Below are 21,266 nucleotides of genomic sequence, written 5' to 3' on the forward strand. Positions count from 1 at the left end.
GTGGTGTATTAGTAATGAGCACCATTATATTACTCTTTAACATTAGAATTTCTTTTTTAAATGGTGGGTTATTCTTCAAATCATTTGGCTATTGAACAGAAACTAAAATTCTATGTTCAAAATCAAAGAATACTATCTGTCAGAAAAATTCAATTGGTTAAAATTAATCAAATATTTAAAAAAAAATAAAGATGTTATTGAACAATAACATTTAAATTTAAATGTGCTTTTTTATGTTAATTTCACATCAATTGAATGTAAAAAAAGTATTATTTACGTGTGAAGATGAAAAGATAAGATGAATCACAGCAAATCATGTGACCCCCCCCCCTCACTTTTACATTTTAAGTACCCTTAAGTAAATGCATCTGATTGTTAAATTATGTAAAGAAGAATTTTCATAGTCTGATAAAAGTTTTACCTGTGATCTGTAATGCCCTCATAAATCATCTCACTTCAGTTTTTAGTCGATACATGAGGAATTATCCGTTAAGTGGTGGACAGCTGCAGTGAGATAAATAATCCTTTAATTTGCGTGGAAGTGCGTCCATGTGTCATCCCCGGTGGCATTAAATGACATTGGGTTGCTTGTCACACTCTGTCACTTGTGTCACATTGATTTGAGACTGTTATTCATCCATCATTTTTGTCTCTTTTCACCTCCTCGCACCTCGTTGTACCAGGAACTCTCTCTTTATGGGAGCAGTTTTCCTCCCATTCTCCTCTACTGTGCTTACTCATGGCAGGAGCTGTTGCATTTCTCTAGATTACAGAAGTGCCTTGAGATAATGTACGTTGTGATTTGTTTGTCCACAAATAAACTGAATTGAAAGTTAAGCTTCTTCCGACACGAGCATCGCAGGCATTTACATAACGTCTGAAATATTCTCCAGTGTTTGCCGTTCACATAAAGATGACTGCAGGATGTTGTGAGACTCATTCACAACAGCAGGACAATCTCTGGTTGATATAAGTTTGAAGTTTGCTGCAGTCTCACATGAGCTCACTTAGTACTTTATTCCCACTGGTCCAAAAAATCTGTTTAATCCTGAGTATAAATGGGTTTTTCACCAATGGGAATTGGGAGCATTTACTCCTGGCTCAAATTACGGCAATTTTTATTTTTAATCATCTTCAGCTTCAATCAACATAAATGGGAACATGAAATCAGGGTGAACATGCACATGTATTTATCTGCTCTATTTTCTAGTGAAGCTAAAATGTGCGTTCATCTTCTAATTAATAATTGTAAACCATTAAATGTTAGATGTTAGATTAGATGATCTGGTTTGTTGGCTCCATACAACACTTTAAATCATTTTGGTTTGTGGACATTTGAGAGCATTATCTTTACCAGGTTTTACTTTTTAAAACTTGGGTTAGAGCTCTTAGCTCTTATCAGATCATCTAAATAATGATTTGAACAGAGACCAGAGTAAAAGATGTCACAGAGAGATAATCACTATCCCTCCTCTGCATGTGACCAAACCATCTCAACCTTGATTATCTTTCTTTATTTCCAAACTGTTCAACCTGAGCTGTTCATGTCTGATGAAGTCCATCCTGGTCACGCCCAGATAAAAGTCTCAGCACCTCCAGCCCCGCCTCCTCCTGTCTTTAAGACAGTGCCACTGTCTCTAAGCCTTACATCATAGTTGTAGACCTTCACTTTTGCTGCTATCCGTCTGTCACACATCACCCCCGCCTCCACTCTGCCTGCGCTCTCTTCTTCACTTGTCTTGTGTGCAGTTCATAAAAAGCTACTGTCAGTTTAATGGCTTCAGTTCAAATGTTTCTTCTCTTCCACAAACTTAACATTTCATGTTTAATGCAGCCACTTGTTACACTTGTGGCTTCTGTCAAATAACAAACATAAATAAATGGAGTGGTCGTACATGTGCGGTATGAATGTGCAACAGGTCCAACAAGAGTTTCGCAAAGGTGGAATCGAGGATTTAACCACATCCTCTCCAAACTCAAACCCTCTCAGGTTGTTGTAGGTGTTGGAGATGAACCCACGTTTTTAGGATTGTTAAATAGTCTCTGATCTACTGATCTACAGTTCGGCTTGATCTGTGTGTGGGACGTCTCTTCCTGTGACCAGACATTGCATAGTTACCTAAAAAATAGATAAAAAAGGCAACGTTTGACAGCAACAGTTTTCATATCACAGCTCGACTACAAACATATCATATAAAAACACTAAGCTAACTTGTCTTCGTCTGTTTTGAGTACATGATCATATCAGAATTAGCATATTTCAACGTTTTAGTCTAATAATCATTGATTTGTTTTATAACTGCAGACGCACTCGCCCACATCAACGGGCAGCGATCGCTTTGTGTCTCAGCCGCGAAGCTGAGCTCCTGTGTTCAGTGTCTCTGTGTGAGGACATGAGACAAATCATCTAAATGTTCCTAAATCTTAATTATTTTTATATGATATGTTTGTAGTCGAGCTGTGATATGAAAACTGTTGCTGTCAAACTTTGCATTTGACTTTTTTATCTATTTTTGTAAAATGCTGCCACACTGTGACGTCTGTGACATGGATGTTAGAGGACGACTGACTGACGTTCGTTAATCATTCTGTCTCATGGGGGTTGGGCTAATCCAAAATACTGAGAAGGAGGGGGGTGTTCTCTGAAGACACGCTGTGATCTGTGGAACAGGGGTGCTCTGAAAACACCCCCATTAGCACTTGGTACATTCCTCCAGATGAAATCAAATTAACCAAAGACTGTATGAAATTAACACGGAAGAAAGTCGACTTATCAGAATCTGAGTGGAACCAGAACGTATGGACTCATAAATCAACCAGTCGACCGGGACTTTACAGCCCTCGTTCGTAGCATCAAACATGTGACCTTATTTAGTGGTGGAAAACCCCCGGATTGGAGCATTATTTTTTTAAAACGAACCACGCTACGAAATGCCAAGCAGAAAGGTGTTGCCTTCCATGTTTGATAATGTTCTTCAAGGTCATGACACCATGAGTGATATGACAATTAATATGGGAATAGTGGCTGAACTGTTGTTCTGAAACTTTAGGGTTTCATAGACGAGGTCATGACGCAGATACACACACAAACGCAGCGTTAATTGGAGCCTCCGGTCTATGTGGGCTTTAAGTCACAAGGATTTGGACTTGAAAAATATAGCATTGCACTTTAACATTGATGACATTGCATGAACAATAGGACACATGAGTTCTTTCAGGTCTTTCAGCATGCATGTTTTAACAAAATCACTGTCGGAATACGGCTTTGATGCTCATGCTATTTCATTAGCAATCAGGTAGCTGGCTTTGACTGCTGACCTCTCGGTTCCGGGTGAAAATGGACTGCTGTGTCCTCAGACCCACCAGCAATTCATTTATCTCCTCTCATCTCAGTTGTCCCATATTTTTTGCCATGGTGAGTCTCATCGTGGCGCCGCATACTTTAGCACCTACACTTGTTGATTACACACCAAGCACACAGGTTTCACTTTCACCGCTGTGAATAATAGGAAGCGCTCCATTTTTCTTCATAACGATCTACATATGTTCTTTTCTCATGTCAGGAAAAAAAAGTTAAAAGCACATAAAATAGAAGTAGATTAATTATATCAAATTAATTTCACCTTTTTATTTACTAACATTAAACTAATTATTGTTCATCATCATCATCATCATCCTCCGCTTATCTAGGGCCGGGTTGCGGGGGCAGCAGTTTCAGCAAGGGACCCCAAACTTCCTTTTCCCGAGCCACAGTGACCAGCTCTGACTGAGGGAGTCCGAGGCGTTCCCAGGCCCGAGTGGAGATGTAATCTCACCACCTTGTTCTAGGTCTACCCCGTGGGCCTCCTACCAGCTAACTATTGTTATTATTATTAATAATAATAGTAATAGTAATAATAATCACAACAATAATAATAATAATCAATATCTGATCATCTTACATGATTTAGTTTGGATTTGTATTTGAACATAAAATCCCTTCATCTTGTTGGTTTCTCACATACTTGGTGACTCATAAACAACATCTGCTGATGTTTGATTTCCTGCCTCAAACACTTTTGAGTACTTTCTGTAGAAGAGTCATGTGGAGACGTCTCCTAAGAAACTATAGGAGGAGTAAGACAAACATTTGAAGGATTCTTTATTAGGATTGGTACGTACAGGGGGTTACTCTTAGGGACATTACACATTTGGAGGTTTGAAGATCTGCATGTTGTGAAAGCTCAGCATGTCCATTACTCTCTCTTTTATAGACTCATAAAATATGAATTGCAGTACATTTTGTTTGCTTGGAGAAGGGATTGGCTAAAAAGTGGGAGTATACACACTGCAGGAGTGTGTTTTTTTTTCAATAGCAAATCCTCCCCATGTTGGTGTGTGTTGGCTCATGTCCACATTGCTGCAATATTGTTGTGTACACAGTTTGTTTTTAAAATGACTGGCACCGTATTAAAGCAGAACTATGCAGGATTTTCACCATCATTTAGCAGCTCCCTGTCTCAGGGCTCCAGAGTGCGACCAACGTTTTTTAAGAGTGCACCTAACAATCTTTCTAGGTCGCACTGATGCACCTGACGCTGAAAATGTAGCTTTCTTTTGATGGCGCATCATCTCTGTGTTCGCCTGTGACCGAACTCACACTCATGGTTGGATCATATCATGGTCTAAACCAATAAGAGACAGAGCTAGGGCGGGTCTTTGCCTCTGATTGGCTGTGGTACTTTTCACTGCTTGTGTGTGTTAACGTGACCTTAGCGACTTTGTCACTAAATCTGGCCACTTTTCAACTCCTAGTGACTTTTTTTGTCAAAAGCGACTAGAGACAAATCTAGTGACTTTTTTGAGACGTTTGTGGTGTTTGGAGACACTTTTTGTGGTGTTTGGAGACTTTTTCTGGTGTTTGGAAACGTTTTCTGGTGTTTGGAGACCCTTTGTGGTGTTTGGAGACCTTTTGTGGTGTTTGGAGACCTTTTGTGGTGTTTGGAGACTTTTTTGGTGTTTGGAGACATTTGGTTGTGTTTGGAGACATTTGGTTGTGTTTGGAGACTTTGTGGTGTTTGGAGACTTCTTGTGGTGTTTGGAGACTTTTTGTGGTGTTTGGAGACCTTTTGTGGTGTTTGGAGACTTTTTCTGGTGTTTGGAGACATTTGGTTGTGTTTGGAGACTTTTGTGGTGTTTGGAGACTTTTTGTGGTGTTTGGAGACTTTTTGTGGTGTTTGGAGACTCTCACATGAAAGCATGTATCGCTCTGCAGTTACTCTTCCAGCTGCATTTCAGTGTCGGGCAGTAATACTCAGCTCCTCTGAGGAATCTGGATGATCTTTGAGATTTGAAATGTTCCATTTCAGCTCAGTGAAGCACTTTATTTTTCTTTTTATATTTAATCGTGCTTCAAATAAAGTCAAGTATTTCTGTTCACCTTATTCTTGTTTAGAAGTCATTCACATTATATGAAACTTGGAGAGAAATGGAAAAGGTGACTGTATGGCGTTAAAGGCCAAGCAATGAAACATTTGGGTGCACCTAAATTTTGTGTTGGTGCAACTAAAAAAAAAAAAGAAGAAAAAGTTAGGTGCACCAGTGAAGCCAATGCAAAAAGTGAGTCTGGAGCCGTGTGTGTTGGTGCAGAGTTTCCTCTACACCACAAGTTATTAAAACACTATCAGGTTGATATAATACTAATACTATGATCCTGGAGACACGCCTCCTGTCCACTTATTTTTCTGTTATTTTTCCACTCGGTGTATATAATTTGTTCTTGAAGTCTAAGACCAGTGGACAAAGCTGAACATGCGTCTGTATGCGATTGGATTGACCCAGTACCAATCAGACCAATGAGGCAGATTGACAGACAACGTGTTAACAAACAGGCTTGTTGTAGTTGCAGTTGACGAGTGATAGTAAAGCAACAACTATCAAAAGATGGCCGCTCTTCGGTGGCCACCATGTTGGACATATACAAAAGCTGCCTCTCTGTTGGCATCGCTTTACGCCTGCGTCAAGCGCACCAGAAGTTTGGGATTGGTACCATTTCTTTTTAAAGAGTCCTTGACAGACTTGACTACATAGCAGAATCAGATTGCTGGCAGACTTGCACTCGTCCATACACGAGATATTTAACCTTTTCTGTCTGTGTTTGTTTCAGGAGTGTGGTTGTCCCTGGCTGAAGAGGGCGTGTGTCTAACAGCATTGTTCTACTGAGCACCCACAGTGTTGCTGCTGTGCCCATGAGGTAACGTCAGGACCTACCGCTGCCTCATTATCACCCTTGGTCCATCCATCTCCCTGTCCACTCCCCCATCCTCCATTGGACCAACCCAGCCATGGGCCAGAAGATCTCAGGCAGTATTAAGTCAGTGGATGTGCGCGGGGAGCCTTCATATCCGCCGATGCGCCGTGACCTGCGAGGCCCAGACTTCTGCCGGCCCCCGAGACTGGATTTACTGCTGGACATGCCACCGGCCACTTCTGAGACACAACTGCGCCATGCCTGGAACCCAGATGACCGATCACTCAACATCTTTGTGAAGGAGGACGACAAGCTGACATTTCACCGGCACCCAGTAGCACAGAGCACGGACTGTATTCGAGGCAGGGTGGGCTACACCAGAGGCCTCCATGTCTGGCAGATTCACTGGCCAGCAAGACAGAGAGGAACCCATGCTGTTGTTGGTGTGGCCACTGCTGAAGCACCTTTACACTCAGTGGGCTACATGGCCCTGGTGGGCTCGGACTCTGAGTCCTGGGGCTGGGACCTGGGTAGGAACAGACTGTACCACGATGGAAAGAACCGACCGGTTTCCACGGCGGCACCCACGTACCCGTGTTTCCTGGAACCAGACGAGTCTTTTGTGCTTCCGGACTCTCTGACAGTAATACTTGATATGGATGAAGGAACGCTGAGCTTCATGGTAGACGGACAGTACCTGGGAGTGGCGTTTAGAGGGCTGAAGGGCAAGAGACTGTATCCTATCATCAGTGCTGTGTGGGGGCACTGTGAGGTGTCTATTCGCTATGTCAACGGACTAGATCGTAAGTCGTGCACCTATCACACGCACACACACACTTACAATGCTAGACCAGGGATGTCAAACTCAATAACAGAGGGGCCAAAATTACATTTACATTACCAGACTTAAGTCAGTTTAGCTTTCACTGTTAATATTAGAACACTGCTGATTTTTCTACTTACAGAGTAACATGTAACACAAACAGACCGTTGAGCATATGGACGGCAGTTAGTGTTAGAAGGTGCAGCTCGTGATCACAAAGACAGGATGACTTAATACGCCACATTGTAGAACCTTTAATAGATGGCATCATTTAAACATTAAGCTTGACTGACTCGAGGACTTGTTTTCCACATTGATTCACCTTCCAGTGTAAAACTAACCCTGTCCGAATACTACGCCAACAAACTGGCTCATCACACTGAACTTGCTGTGATTGTCTTTTTTTTCTTGCATCATGGTGAACACACGGAGGTAGCAGTAGTTAACTCTGGTAACTACACCTTTTTAAAAAAGACTAACAAGATGAAGTGTAAAGTGAGTGAAGGTTGCACAGATTTTATTAGACTTGAATCTGTTTGTGCTTGTGTCCCTGGGGGTTTGCAATAATACGGTTATTTAGCCACTCTCTTACACTGCGGGGGAAATTCCTTCATTGACGGCCGTACTCACCCTCATGTTGAGCACACTTTCTTGATTTGGTGTGTGTCGCTAACACGAGCCAGTGTTTTAACTATTTCAGAAAAATACCTGCCAACGTTTGATAAGTGTTTGTTGTAGATAAAGTGGATATTTGCAGCGGAGTTGTCGGTGAGGTGCGTCAGTGAAAGCAAGAAGAAAGGCACCCTGCAGCAAACAAACAGTAAACCATGTTATTCCTAATTGCTTAACTGTATTAGCTAAATCAAATTATTGGATTATATCTTGACATTCACTGAATTTGCACAGGACTATGAAAGCCACAGTGTGGGCATCAAGGGCATTTGTCCTGGACATCAATGGAACAAGCGAATGATCCCTTTAAAACTTGCCCTTTGTACTGATAACAATGAACAGAACGTTCCTATTCATCATTAAGATTAAGATTATATTACTGAAGAGATGCAATCTCCTGGAATAAACTGCTGCATAGAGCAATTCACAGGTTCTGACATGTCAGTGAGTATTACTGTAAATGGAATGCAAATGAATCTGAGAATGGAAAAACTAAACCTGTTGATGTCACACATCACCACTCACTGCATGTCTCATATTGTTTCGCGTGACAGAACTTGTTCATTGTGTGCACTAATGACACTAACGGCTAATATTATACACTTGTTGAACTCATACTGACACTGTAATCACAATGATCATTGGTTTCCAAATGAATGGATATTCATTCAGCATTCAGTAAAAACCACTTACCCAAGGTCTCCAATAGCTCTGTCTTCTTCCTATTGTTTATAAAGTCAAGACTAGTTTAGTGAGATGTGGTTATGGGAGCGAATCTTTCCACATTGTATAAATGTCTGTAGTTTATATTTAGACCTGTTCATCCAGAATGCAAGTTTCGTGCAAAGTTAGTTCAGTAATTATCAGCTTAACCGTCCATGGAGAAAATGCAGGGTAGGGCCAGTTGGGAGGAAGTTAGACTTGGAACCCAAATGTACAAGAATGTAATTCAGTCACCATTCTAATCAGTTTCCATCACATTTGTGTGTGTTGATGTTTATTTACACTGCACATGCCTGTAATCAGGGAAAATGAGCAGTGATCGTGCAACAATCAGGGAAAACAAAACTAACCAGCCTACATACAACTGTACCGGCTCCTTCCTGCTCGTAAACCTCATCAAGACACCGCTGTGTCTATAAGAGTCACAGTTCTACTTTTATAACGCAGTCCATATTAGTGAGAGGGAGGAATATGTCATAAAATAGGCCTTTTTGATGGGATCCTTTCAGTGTTGTTTTTAATGATATTGTTTGGACTAGGGCTTTGCCAATATCATTCAATATAATACCAATATGCAATTTTACACAATAAAAACGACAAAAAAAAACAAAAGAAAAAACCAAAAAACTTGTACATCGCACTTATGACTAGCACTTCATAGTTTGATCTACTTGAAGCTCTTACTTACTTCTAGCTCTTATTTGTACCCAAATGTTTAAATGCACTTTTGTAAGTCGCTTTGGATAAACGCGTCTGCTAAATGACATGTAATGTAATGTAATGTAATGTAAAAAAGAAAATCACATCTACATGATAGAATGATATACAGAAGCGACATGGTGTGGACCCACTGCACACTTTTTCAGAACGTTTGGTAAATCCAGAGCAAGGATGTGAAACTCCGAAACATCAAATTAACACGTGAACTTTCTCGTGGAGGTACCGAGTCCCCGCCAGGAACAACATGGATGAGAGTAGGTGACACAAAGTATCTAAGATAAAGGTTTGCAGTGCTGGTGGATCATTTATTATCCCACATGATCCAATAATGATCTTTACGACGAGGATCGAGTACATCTGCCATGGGGATCCGAGTAGATCTTAGTAAAACCTGTTGACAGACACCTTTCACCTTTTTAAGGCCCAAATTAGTCAAAACATTGGTATAGCTGCGATATTGCTTATATTTGATATTTGCTGTGGAAATTCTTATTAGACACTGATCTAAAATCTAAAAAAAAGCCCAGCCAACATAAACATTGTTATTTCAAAATAAGCTATTTCTGGCTGTGGAACTATGTGTCATATAAGGAAATATCTGCATTATCACTACATTACCTGCTGCCCCAGACATGGCACTTTGTGCTACTGAGGTAAATCATGTGCCCGGAAATCAAACCATAGAGTTGAACTATAATAACAGTTTTATTTCATGTCCCCTTCCTCTTTAAGTGACTCAAAAGAAGCTTCACTTTTCACTTTTCACTTTTCACTTTCTGGGTTCTTGTCCTTTGCCTTGTGTTCTATTCTTTTCTCTTTTTTTCCTTGTATTACACTCTCTTTATCTCTATTATTCTGGGGGTGGAGTGGCTCAGTGGTTAAGACCAGTACCCTGTGTGCGAAAGACATCATGGTTGCAAGTTCGACCCTATCCCTGGCTGATTGTACTCAATTCCATTGTAAGTCGCTTTGGATAAAGACATGTAATGTAATATTCTCTCGTTCATACATTCTGGTGAGCAATAAGAGATGTAGCTTAGACTTTTCTCTTCTGTCTGTATTGTCCTTTAATGCCCTGCAATAATGCAGTTTTCCTACATTTCACTCTTGCGTCCTGTGGCCTTTGTCCCAGTTGTTTACATGGTTGTGACTTGCTAATGTTTTCAAAGTGCTGGTTCAGGTGTGGTTGTGTGAGGTACTGACACACATGGTGTCTCGCCTCGGCACGGTTTAAGTAGCGTTTCCACTAGCATAGTACCTGGTACTAAAAATACTCCGGTGACGTTCCAAGCGTGCTGAGTGGGTACTATGCGATGATTGGTCAGACTGGAGTGTCGTCACAGAATGAGACGTCCCACACTGAAATCAAACCGAACTGTAGATCACTTCACAATCCTAAAAATGTGGGTTAAACTCCAACAACTAACAGGGAAACGTCCATATTTAACAGAGGAGTCTGGTGTATTTAGTGACAGCACTGCTGATCGCAACCCTGCTGCTGTGTTTCAGTGTCAGACGGAGTCTGTGCTCCGGTCATGGAGGAAGTACTAAACGCGTGCGTGCGTGTGTGTGTGGTCCATCAACAAAATCAGTGATTCTGCATCATGCCACACAGGAGTCATTGATCCAGTTTCTAAGGCCAAGATAAAGTGGTGAACATTCATTCATTCACCGTCTACCATTTTGTCCTCCGCATGAGGGTTGCGGGGCTTCTAGAGCCAATCCCAGCTGATGGAGGGTGAAAGGTCACTCAGACAAACAACCGTCCACCCTCACATTCACACCTATGATCAGTTTAGAGAGTCCAGTTAACCTTTGCATTGTTTGGACTGTGGAGAGAAACCAGAGGAAACCATCATGCTAACTCCACACTGAAACAAAGGCCCCTGATGGACCGGGTTGTGAACCCCGGGCCCTCTTGATTTCAAATGGGTCAGTGAAGTCCATTTCTGGCTTGTACTTCTGCTGGCAGCCATGTTTTCCCTGAGAGTGTTTCCACACAGGACGTGTGCAGAGTGAAGTTCCCTCAGACGAACATACCTCTAAAGAACCTAAAGAACCTAAAGAACATTACACTGGAGGCTGTAGGATGGTGCCAAGCTCCTCCCTCTCGTCTTATCTCATGTGTCACGCGACACCACACACACAACACTGCTCTTTTACAAATGAACTCTATTTGACTGGGTTGTTTTTGTGTGTCCTCCTCTCTGTTCTCCTTTCTACGGTGTTTTCCTCCTCCTCCTCCTCCTCCTCTTCTTTCCTTCGTACACAAATCCTTTATTTTAATGTTTACACTCTCAGTTGTGCTGGCAGTTGCTGTGGAAACTCTGTTGGGTAGGTGGGTGGGTGGTTAATTGTTGACCCGGGCAGCTCGCACACTAGTTTGCCGGCCGAGGGTTTTGCTCTATGCAAATGAGATGTCTTGCTTCTGCCTGTCTGCCGTTCAGGGCTGTGAGCAAATACATGTATTCACAGGACAGATACAAGCTGTAACTTGACAATTAAACTGCTTACAGTAGCTGCACACATCTGGATTAAAGGAAAAGTGATCCCAGTCATCCTGCATCACGTTGGTAGATCTTAACAACCACGTTGCTCCGCCTCATGAGTGCTTGATAAATGATTACTCATGCTGTGTATGAGGCAGGTTACAGTGTTGACGTGTGAGGAAACCTCCCAACAGTCACTGCTTCATCTGGTTTTTCAACATTCTTGTGACATCATGCTACTATCAGTTATTATGAGTGAATGAAGTGTACAGTGTGTTATGTAATTGAGCAGTTTAAATCAGTTAAGTCTGTGGTTCTCAAACTGTGGTACACAAGCTTCCTCGGGCAGAAATCCTGTTGACCAGGGTGTGTGATCAGTGGAACTAGAGTCACCTTTTCTCTCCATCTTAATCTGATTTTGCGACACCAGTGTGAGGACGAGAGAGAAAATGATGTTGTTGGGAATAAATCTGCCGCTGACTTTGCTCGACCTGTTCACACTGCTGTGTTTTAACGTTGGCATTGATGGTGTTCGAGAGCTCAGTGTTTTCTCCAGCACTTTTGTCGCTTTGTCAGTAGTTTCAGGACTTGCTTCATTCTGTACTTACTTTTCTTCAAAGATGGTTTGAAAATGAACATCCAAGCAGTTAAGTCTTTAACAGCTAGTTTTTGAACACCATGATAATGCAAACTGGGGCGTTGTTCCTGGTTCCAGGTTATTTCTTCAGCCCCTCTTTCATATTTGAATACTTCACAGTTAGTGACTGCTAATGATATGAGTTAAATAATCTTTGCTTAAAGGAGACATATTATACCCTATTTCCCCAAGTTAAAATAGTTCCCTGGTGTCCTAATGAACATGTCAGTGACATGCTTTGGTCAAAATACCATAAGGATGAAGAATCATAGCAGTTCAATAACCCTGTTAAACACGCCCCTTTCAGAACACTCAGTTTTGTGCATGGTCCCTTTATATGCAAATGAGACACAGGCAAACACACGCCCACTTCTTCCAGGGTGTTTCTGATTTGTCCTCTTTACAGCGCTCACTCGCTCAGCTCCTGTTCCCTCAGCTCCATTCCTCTCCCACCCTCCACTAGTTCTCTGACAATATCAACATGGCAGCGTGCGTCACAGGAAGAGACGTCCCACATAAGGATGGAGCCGAACACTGTCCAACTGTAAATCAGTTAAAAACACTTAGGGACAGCACCACTGATCCACCGCTGACCTTTGTATGTGACTGTATCAGACTGAGTGTGTGCTCCGGTCATGGAGGACGTACTGAACAAATATGTTTAATTAGGACGTGTCAGAATGGTCAGTTATGAGCTCTGTGTGACCTTTTCTTAACAATGTGTGTGATTGTACGTCGCTGACTAAATACTGATGTGAAGTGGTGCGAATACACGTTTGCTGACTTTATCCGGCACATTAGCTTCATATATAAAATCCTCTGTAAAACACTGTGCTCCACTGTGCAGCCACCAACAGCACACTTGTCCCTCTGCGTTGACATAATACCGCTCTTCCTCCCTCGCCTGCACTCTCGCAGGGACAAGGTGGAGCTAAGGTGGAGCTAATGTAAGTTTACTTACTGGTGGGGCGGTAACATTCGCTGCCGTCATAAGCTCAGGGAATTCAACATTGCGTGTTTTATGGCCTATACTTACACTAAGGGGGACCACGAAAACATGACTGAGTATTCTTTTTCCACACTTTGGTGACTGGTAGGGCCTCCAGAGTCCCAAATATAAGTATTGAAATGGTTAAAAAGTTGATTTTGCATAATATGTCCTCTTTAAATCTACAGTAGTTGAGTAAGCAGCTGCTGCCTGGGCAGATTTAGGCACCGTCGTCCAATTTATTTATTTGTTTGTTTATTTGTTTATTTGTTAGTTTGTTTCGGTCATGTCAGTTAGATCAATCATCATCACACATCATCTTAGTGTAGTTCACATGATACACGTGCAATCACGTGTAAGTCACGTGTAAGGTGACGATATTCTCTGCTGCGCCTGTGCTCCAGTTTCCTTCTTACTCATTCATCATTGATCTCATTCTGTCCTGGGATACATTCATCTTCACACGTCCGCGCGGTGCGTCCACACCTCGGCTGTGTATGTGGACACGTCCACGCGGTGCGTCCACACCTCGGCTGTGTATGTGGACACGTCCGCGCGGTGCGTCCACACCTCGGCTGTATATGTGGACACGTCCACACCTCGGCCGTATATGTGGACACGTCCACACCTCGGCTGTGTATGTGGACACGTCCACTCTTCATCTTCAAACTAGGTCAGACAGCCCGCCACGTTTATGCTAATCTATGAGAAATGCCCGGTTAGGAACCTGCAGCCTCGAGCTGTTACCATGTGGCATGTAATTATGGGATGGAGTTTAATGAAGGGTTAATTGGAATGTCTTACATGTCTGACTACTTAAAGAATTGGACCAAAGTGGGTGGGGATATCCTTCATGTGGAGACGGTTAGGTTGACTATAAGCCGTCTCACCTCAGTGAGGACAGGCATCATTCCACAACTGCCCCCTCCTCCCTGTCCCTCACGTTGCTCTCCATTAAATGTCAGGTAGGTGTGTGCAGCGGCTCAGACGCTCTCGCCCACACTGTCTTCACTTGTCTGTCAGAATCTTTTCTTTGGCCGCGAGCAAATAACAAGAGTTTAAATGGTTGAGAGCACATATTTAGAATATTAAAAAATGCTTCAAGCTTATGATTATTAATTATTAAACCTGTTTGTCGTTCAGCATTTTCATGTGTGAAAGGCAGGCTGGTTTCAGTCTTCATTGTTGATGAATGCAGCTGGAGTAGACTCACAACCAAGGTAACGTCCTCTGGGTGGCACCGTTCACCTCTATAGATGTGGACACGAGACAACACGTGTCCGACACTCTTTACTCGCTGTTTTCATCAGTGACAGCGGTGGATCGATGTCGTTAGTGTAGGTGAATCACTGCTGTGGAACAGAAGACAGTGATGAGAACCCACGGGTGATGTGCAGACACAGACCCGGCGACGGTTCCTGTCTGGCTGCAGACACAGGCCTAATGTGTCAATCAGGGATTGGCTGGTTTTATAGGAAGGTAGTGGAGTCCTGACGGTGTCGCCTCTCTCGGGAGACCACGGTCTTTCTGGTCGCTTCAGTCTTATTCCCGCCAGTCTTCACTCTTCACTCTTCAGTCTTCACTCTTCACTCTTCACTCTTCACTCTTCACTCTTCACTCTTCACTCTTCAGTCTTCACCCTTCACTCTTCACTCTTCAGTCTTCACTCTTCACTCTTCACTCTTCAGTCTTCAGCCTTCACTCTTCACTCTTCAGTCTTCAGTCTTCACTCTTCAGTCTTCACCCTTCACTCTTCACTCTTCAGTCTTCAGTCTTCACTCTTCACTCTTCTCTTCACTCTTCACTCTTCAGTCTTCACCCTTCTCTTCACTCTTCAGCCTTCAGTCTTCACTCTTCACTCTTCACTCTTCAGTCTTCAGCCTTCACTCTTCACTCTTCAGTCTTCACTCTTCACTCTTCAGTCTTCACTCTCTTCACTCTTCAGCCTTCACTCTTCACTTCAGTCTTCTCTTCAGTCTTCACTCTTCAGTCTTCACTCTTCAGTCTTCTCTTCTCTTCACTCTTCAGTCTTCACTCTTCAGTCTTCACTCTTCAGTCTTCACCCTTCACTCTTCACTCTTCAGCCTTCAGTCTTCACTCTTCACTCTTCACTCTTCAGTCTTCAGCCTTCACTCTTCACTCTTCAGTCTTCACTCTTCACTCTTCAGTCTTCACTCTTCACTCTTCAGTCTTCTCTTCCTTCACTCTTCACTCTTCACTCTTCACTCTTCACTTCTTCACTCTTCACTCTTCACTCTTCACTCTTCAGTCTTCACCCTTCACCCTTCACTCTTCAGTCTTCAGTCTTCACTCTTCAGCCTTCACTCTTCAGTCTTCACTCTTCAGTCTTCACTCTTCAGTCTTCACTCTTCAGTCTTCACTCTTCAGTCTTCAGTCTTCACTGTTCAGTCTTCACTGTTCAGTCTTCAGTCTTCACTGTTCAGTCTTCAGTCTTCACTCTTCACTCTTCAGTCTTCACTCTTCAGTCTTCACTTTCACTCTTCAGTCTTCACTCTTCACTCTTCAGTCTTCCTTCCTCACTCTTCACTCTTCACTCTTCTCTCTTCACCCTTCACTCTTCACTCTTCAGTCTTCACTCTTCACTCTTCACTCTTCAGTCTTCAGTCTTCACCCTTCACTCTTCAGTCTTCACTCTTCAGTCTTCACTCTTCAGTCTTCACTCTTCACTCTTCACTCTTCAGCCTTCACTCTTCAGTCTTCACTCTTCAGTCTTCAGCCTTCAGTCTTCACTCTTCACTGTTCAGCCTTCAGTCTTCAGTCTTCAGTCTTCACTCTTCACTGTTCAGTCTTCAGTCTTCACTTTCACTGTTCAGTCTTCACACTTCACTCTTCACTCTTCACTCTTCAGTCTTCAGTCTTCACTCTTCACTCTTCACTCTTCACTCTTCAGTCTTCTCTTCAGTCTTCAGTCTCAGTCTTCTCTTCACTTCAGTCTTCACTCTTCACTCTTCAGTCTTCAGTCTTCACTCTTCACTCTTCACTCTTCACTCTTCAGTCTTCAGTCTTCACTCTTCACTCTTCAGTGCTTCAGTCTTCACTCTTCAGTCTTCACACTTTGGTGTGACTTTCGGGGAGCATACCATTCCACGTGTGATGAAACCATGTGCAGATGTGACAATGTTGAGCGTGTGCTTTACTCTGTTTCAGTTGTCTTAACCCGGTCACTACTGTCAGCTGGTCTGTCAATATCTGTGCTACTTTGAATGAATGGATTTATTGAAGTTTGCACAAAAACATTTAGGATATTTATGTCCGTTAGTTGATGATGAAATGTTCACATGGAGATGTGACAACAATAGGACTGTGTGTATGTGACGTAAGAAAGCGTTAAACGTTGGTGATTCTTCTCTGAATCATCCAACAGCTCCCAGAGTGTCGTCGTTGTTTTCTTATTCACACTGACTTTCTTAAATCTGTCTCTGTTTCTGTGATCGTAAACATAGTAATCCACTGGTCCACGCCCTCTTCTCTGGTTTTGGACTAGTTGTGTTTGTGTGACAGCATGTCGAGTCATTTTGGAGGAAACTTTCTCAAAAGGAGAAAGAATAAGATGTTTTTGTTGTTAATGTCAGGACGACACTGCTGCCCACAGAGGATACATGTACACACTCCCAGTACAGAGAGAGAAGCTGGTTACTATGGAAACTGCATATATGCGGGGGCTGTGCTGATGAGCAAGTGATATGAGGGTAGACAGATTGATGGGTGCTGTCAGCGTCTTATAGGGGGTTCCTTCTCTGTGAGAGAGATCTCAGGAGTCTACAAGTGTAGATTAATGGAGACACCTGTTTGTGTTTTATCTTGTAATCTGATGTTCAAGAGAATGAAAGTGCCGAAATAAACTCTAATCCCACGTGACTGCACGCTGTCTGTATTTGGTCATTGAACGCGTCTTTTGCCTGTAAATGAATCCACATGTCACCTGCGTGTCCTCATGCTGCTGCTGCTGCTGCTGCTGCTGCTGCTGCTGCTGCTGCTGCTGTTGCTGCTGCTGCTGCTCCTGCTGTTGTTGCTGCTGCTGCTGCTGCTTATGGGATTCACCTGGACTTGTTGTTGTGTGGACAGTCCTCTATTAGCTGTTCTTTACTTCCTCTCACTGCTGTTTGAAAGGTCACACTCTAGAGGAGACAGGGTTACCTCTGATTGTAAATTACACCTTTTGAAGTAAAACATGGACTTCCTAAAGTGATGTGTCACAAGAAAAAAGGCAATCACTGATCTTAAAGGAGACATTTTGTTAAGATTTCTGTGGCGATCTGCTTTTAATTATGATGTCATCTGAAAAGATGTTTTTCTGAGTTCATGTGTCTCTTGTAGTCACGTTTACATGCTCACTCTGCAGTGGTCATGTTACTGCAGGGGCAACAGTAGATGCCCAGAGGTAATGCCTGTGGCTCGGCCTGCTCCGGCTCCATGAATCCACTCCAGACGAGATGGTGTTTGTAGACGGTCTCTGTTTATGGGGATGTGGTTCACTTAGAATCCTCGACTCGACGGGTCACAGATGAGCTCGTCTGTGTTTGACTTGTTGCTTTTCTTCTGGTAAAATTGAACACAAATACAATTACAAGCACTAAACACTTATGGTCTGATTCTATTAAATTTAAATAACATACAAACTAATCCAAAAATGGAACTTTGTCAATGAAACATTCAAATAAAAAGTTTTAGTGATCTAGAAGAATTTCTTATGTTTTTGAGAATCAAATTGTGTCATTTGTGATTAAGGAGAGACGGACACACAGAAAACAATTAAAATCCAATTATTAAATGATATCGGCTCAATATTGAAATCATCAAAATAAAAAAGACAATCGTTCCCGCAGTGACACACAGACTTATAAACATCACACTGTTGGTATCAGTACCATTTAAGCTCCATGCTCCCTGCACTGCTCCCTGCACTGCTCCCTGCACTGCTCCCCACTCTCCTCCTCCCTCGCTCAGCTCTCAGCCCACATCTTGGCGTTTGGTTTTAGCCTCCATGTTTATTCCCAGTTTCAGTTGAGTTATTTTCTACAATGTTTCATGTGATTAGTGAAATCTCTGAGTTTTCTTTGTAGGGACTACGACACGTTCCTGTTTCCCTGTCACACTAGTTTTAGTTATTTTTTTTAGCATCGTAAATGTTGAACTATATGTTGGTCCAATCGTTATTATCACAAATATCGTAATTGCGATATGAGTAAGTTGAGCTGTGGTTGTAGCTTGCAGCTAGTTAGCATGCTGTGCACCATTCCTGCCATCCATGAATTTTAAAATATTATTTTATTGAAGCCGACAGTTCATAAAATCAGCTTCTTCATCAGTCCACAAGAACTGTCCCGTCCTGAATGTTTGATTTGTAAAGAACTTTAAACCGCAGTGTTTTTATTTGTGCTGCACAGAAGAATAAACACCAGGCAAAGAAATACATGTCAAGTCAGACTTGTGTTAACGTGTATTTTAAAAGCCCGTCTTCAGCCGGACAAACACAATAATTAGTCTCTTCTAAAATCTTTGAACTGAACTTGTCTTGTCTCCTCACAGCGGAGCCGCTGCCTCTCATGGATCTGTGCAGGAGAGTCGCTCGACTGGCTCTGGGCAGAGAGCGCATCCATCACATCGACACACTCCCACTGCCTCAGACTCTAAAGAACTACCTCCAGTACCAGTGACCGCACACACACGCACGCACACACACACACACACACACACGTGTTTGATGATTGTTACCTTCAAACTGAAACATAAGCATCAGACATGTGCGAGGACGTGGACTCTGACACTGACTATGAACAGGTGATGGGGCGTGGTTCTGTTTACACTAGTGTTGGATTCTCCATTTGGTTTTTCAGTTCCTGATTTTCAGCTTTTACCATTTTTGAATACAAACATATCATATAATATCATATCATACAAACATATGTTCAGTCAACAACACGTCCTCAGCTGTGGGAGCTTCCTCTGAAACATGCAGCAGGCTCCCTTCACATCACAGGAGGGAGCGACCAGGGGAAGCATGAGTGGCACACAGGGTACTACACAACGCTGATATACATGATGTCACAGCTTTTTTGTTGTAAAAACAGCTCAGAAATGAGGCTAAAAGTCAATATTCAAAAGCATTTTCATCATTTAGAATTCCCCTCCCTCTCTCTCATCGCTCAGTGTCTCTCCACCTCTGGTTTAGTTTCCAATCCTCCATGTTTTCTGTTTGAGGGTGAAGGTTGACGCCTGTTCTCTCTCACTCCCTTAAACGCTGATAAGAGTTTGATCCAAAGCTGAAGCTTTGTCTTCGACTGCTAATGTGCCTGCGCTGAGAAAGCACACACACACACACACAGCACATGACCACACCTCCTCCCTGAAAAGTTTTAAATGCTGCTTTTTCCTTTTTCTGTTTTTTTAAACTTCTAGATTTACTTTTAAAAAATCATGGTCTTATAAGATTTTTTTTTAAATGATCTCTTGTTTTTGTTTTTCTGCGGGTCCAGACGTCGCCGCATGTACGGTGGAAGAATGTTGCTGCCATGAGACTTTTAAATGTGAATAAGAATAAATTCAGCTCAACTGACACTGATGCTTTTCCACGTGTGATCGTCTTTTCTCTCAAAGCTGTTGTCATTGTAAGGACGATTGTGGAGTCACCTTGATCATCATCATTCTCGGTGACGCAGGACTGTGTTCATCCCTCATTGTTTATGAGGATCAAAGTGGTTCCCTCAGCGCAGAAAACAGGAAACAAGTTTTTTTAGAAAATAGTTTTTTTTACAGAGAACAGGATTTTTACAGAGAACAAGTTTATTTTTACAGAAAACAAGTTTATTTTTTACAGAAAACAAGTTTATTTTTACAGAAAACAAATGTCTTTTTACAGCAAACAAGTTTATTTTTACAGAAAACAAGTTTTTTTAGAAAATAGTTTTTTTTTACAGAGAACAGGATTTTTACAGAGAACAGGATTTTTACAGAAAACAAGTTTCTTTTGACAGAAAACAAGTTTCTTTTGACAGAAAACAAGTTTCTTTTTACAGAGGTTTTTTACAGAAAAGTTTTTTACAGAAAAATATTTTTTACAGAAAAATATTTGTTTACAGAAAACAAGTTTCTTTTACAGAAAACAGATTTTTGACAGAAAATGTTTTTTTTACAGAAACAGATTTTTTTTAAAGAAAACGATTTTTTTTAAAGAAATTTACCACAAATGTCCACAATAAATAGTTGTAATATTTTGGAGCCCAGATATTGAGTTGTAAAATAGATGTTAAATTCAGGTTCATTGTTACAAAAACTAAGTTTACTGTCAAATCAAATTGTATTCATATGGAGTCATATGACAACATACACGAGCTCAATGCACCTGTTTTAGAGAAGTATAAATGTGTTGGGTCTACTTTATGTCTCGTCTCAGTTAGGGCCGGGTACTGAACTTCGCTTCTTTTATGGCACCGACCGAAATGCTTCGATATTTCCGGGTATCGAAACATGCCTTGTTTTTCGGTCCTACAGAGTTAATCACATGATCAAGATCTGATAATGCTGCCGGTGATTGGCTGTAACGTTACACGTGGTTACGGCGTGCGGGAAGAATACAATGCTGTTACGCCCACAGGCCGCGTTCACGTGTGTCTGTGTCGTTAACTACACGTTAGTGTGTTGTGACGAACGGGCTAAAAATACCACCGAGGTCAAACGTGTGGCTCCATTTCAACTAAAGTAAAACTCAAATAGTGCGCGACACAATGTGTTAAATGGATATCGCCACTAAGGTTCGGCGACGCGACAGATTTAACGGCATTAACCTCAGAGCAGGAAGTTGCTCAGTATTTGAAAGTAAGAAGAGTGACCTCTGACCCTGATGTGAGGACGAGCTCAGTCAGTGTGAATCTGGGTCACTGGTTTGAACCCTGGTTTGAACAGGTGAGTGATAGATCTGGCAGCTCATCAACGTTGAAGAATTACACACTTTCATTTATTTCAAA

The 21,266-nt window shown here is 42.1% G+C and overlaps 1 protein-coding gene across 2 annotated transcripts in view; it reads left to right on the plus strand.

Annotated features, from left to right (window-relative positions):
• LOC122773821 (SPRY domain-containing SOCS box protein 4-like) overlaps positions 1–19,860 on the plus strand; it is a 34,564-nt gene extending 14,704 nt beyond the window's left edge. For both annotated transcript variants that reach the window (XM_044032766.1, XM_044032767.1), the window contains 2 exons: positions 6,146–7,032; positions 18,832–19,860. In XM_044032766.1, the coding sequence (XP_043888701.1) occupies positions 6,324–7,032; positions 18,832–18,959 (837 nt within the window). In that variant the 5' untranslated portion in view covers positions 6,146–6,323 and the 3' untranslated portion in view covers positions 18,960–19,860. The remainder of the gene's footprint in view (positions 1–6,145; positions 7,033–18,831) is intronic.
• Positions 19,861–21,266: the final 1,406 nt, after the last annotated feature.

This window comes from Solea senegalensis, linkage group LG8, assembly GCF_019176455.1.
Source record: "Solea senegalensis isolate Sse05_10M linkage group LG8, IFAPA_SoseM_1, whole genome shotgun sequence".
NCBI classification, from domain to species: Eukaryota; Metazoa; Chordata; class Actinopteri; order Pleuronectiformes; family Soleidae; genus Solea; species Solea senegalensis.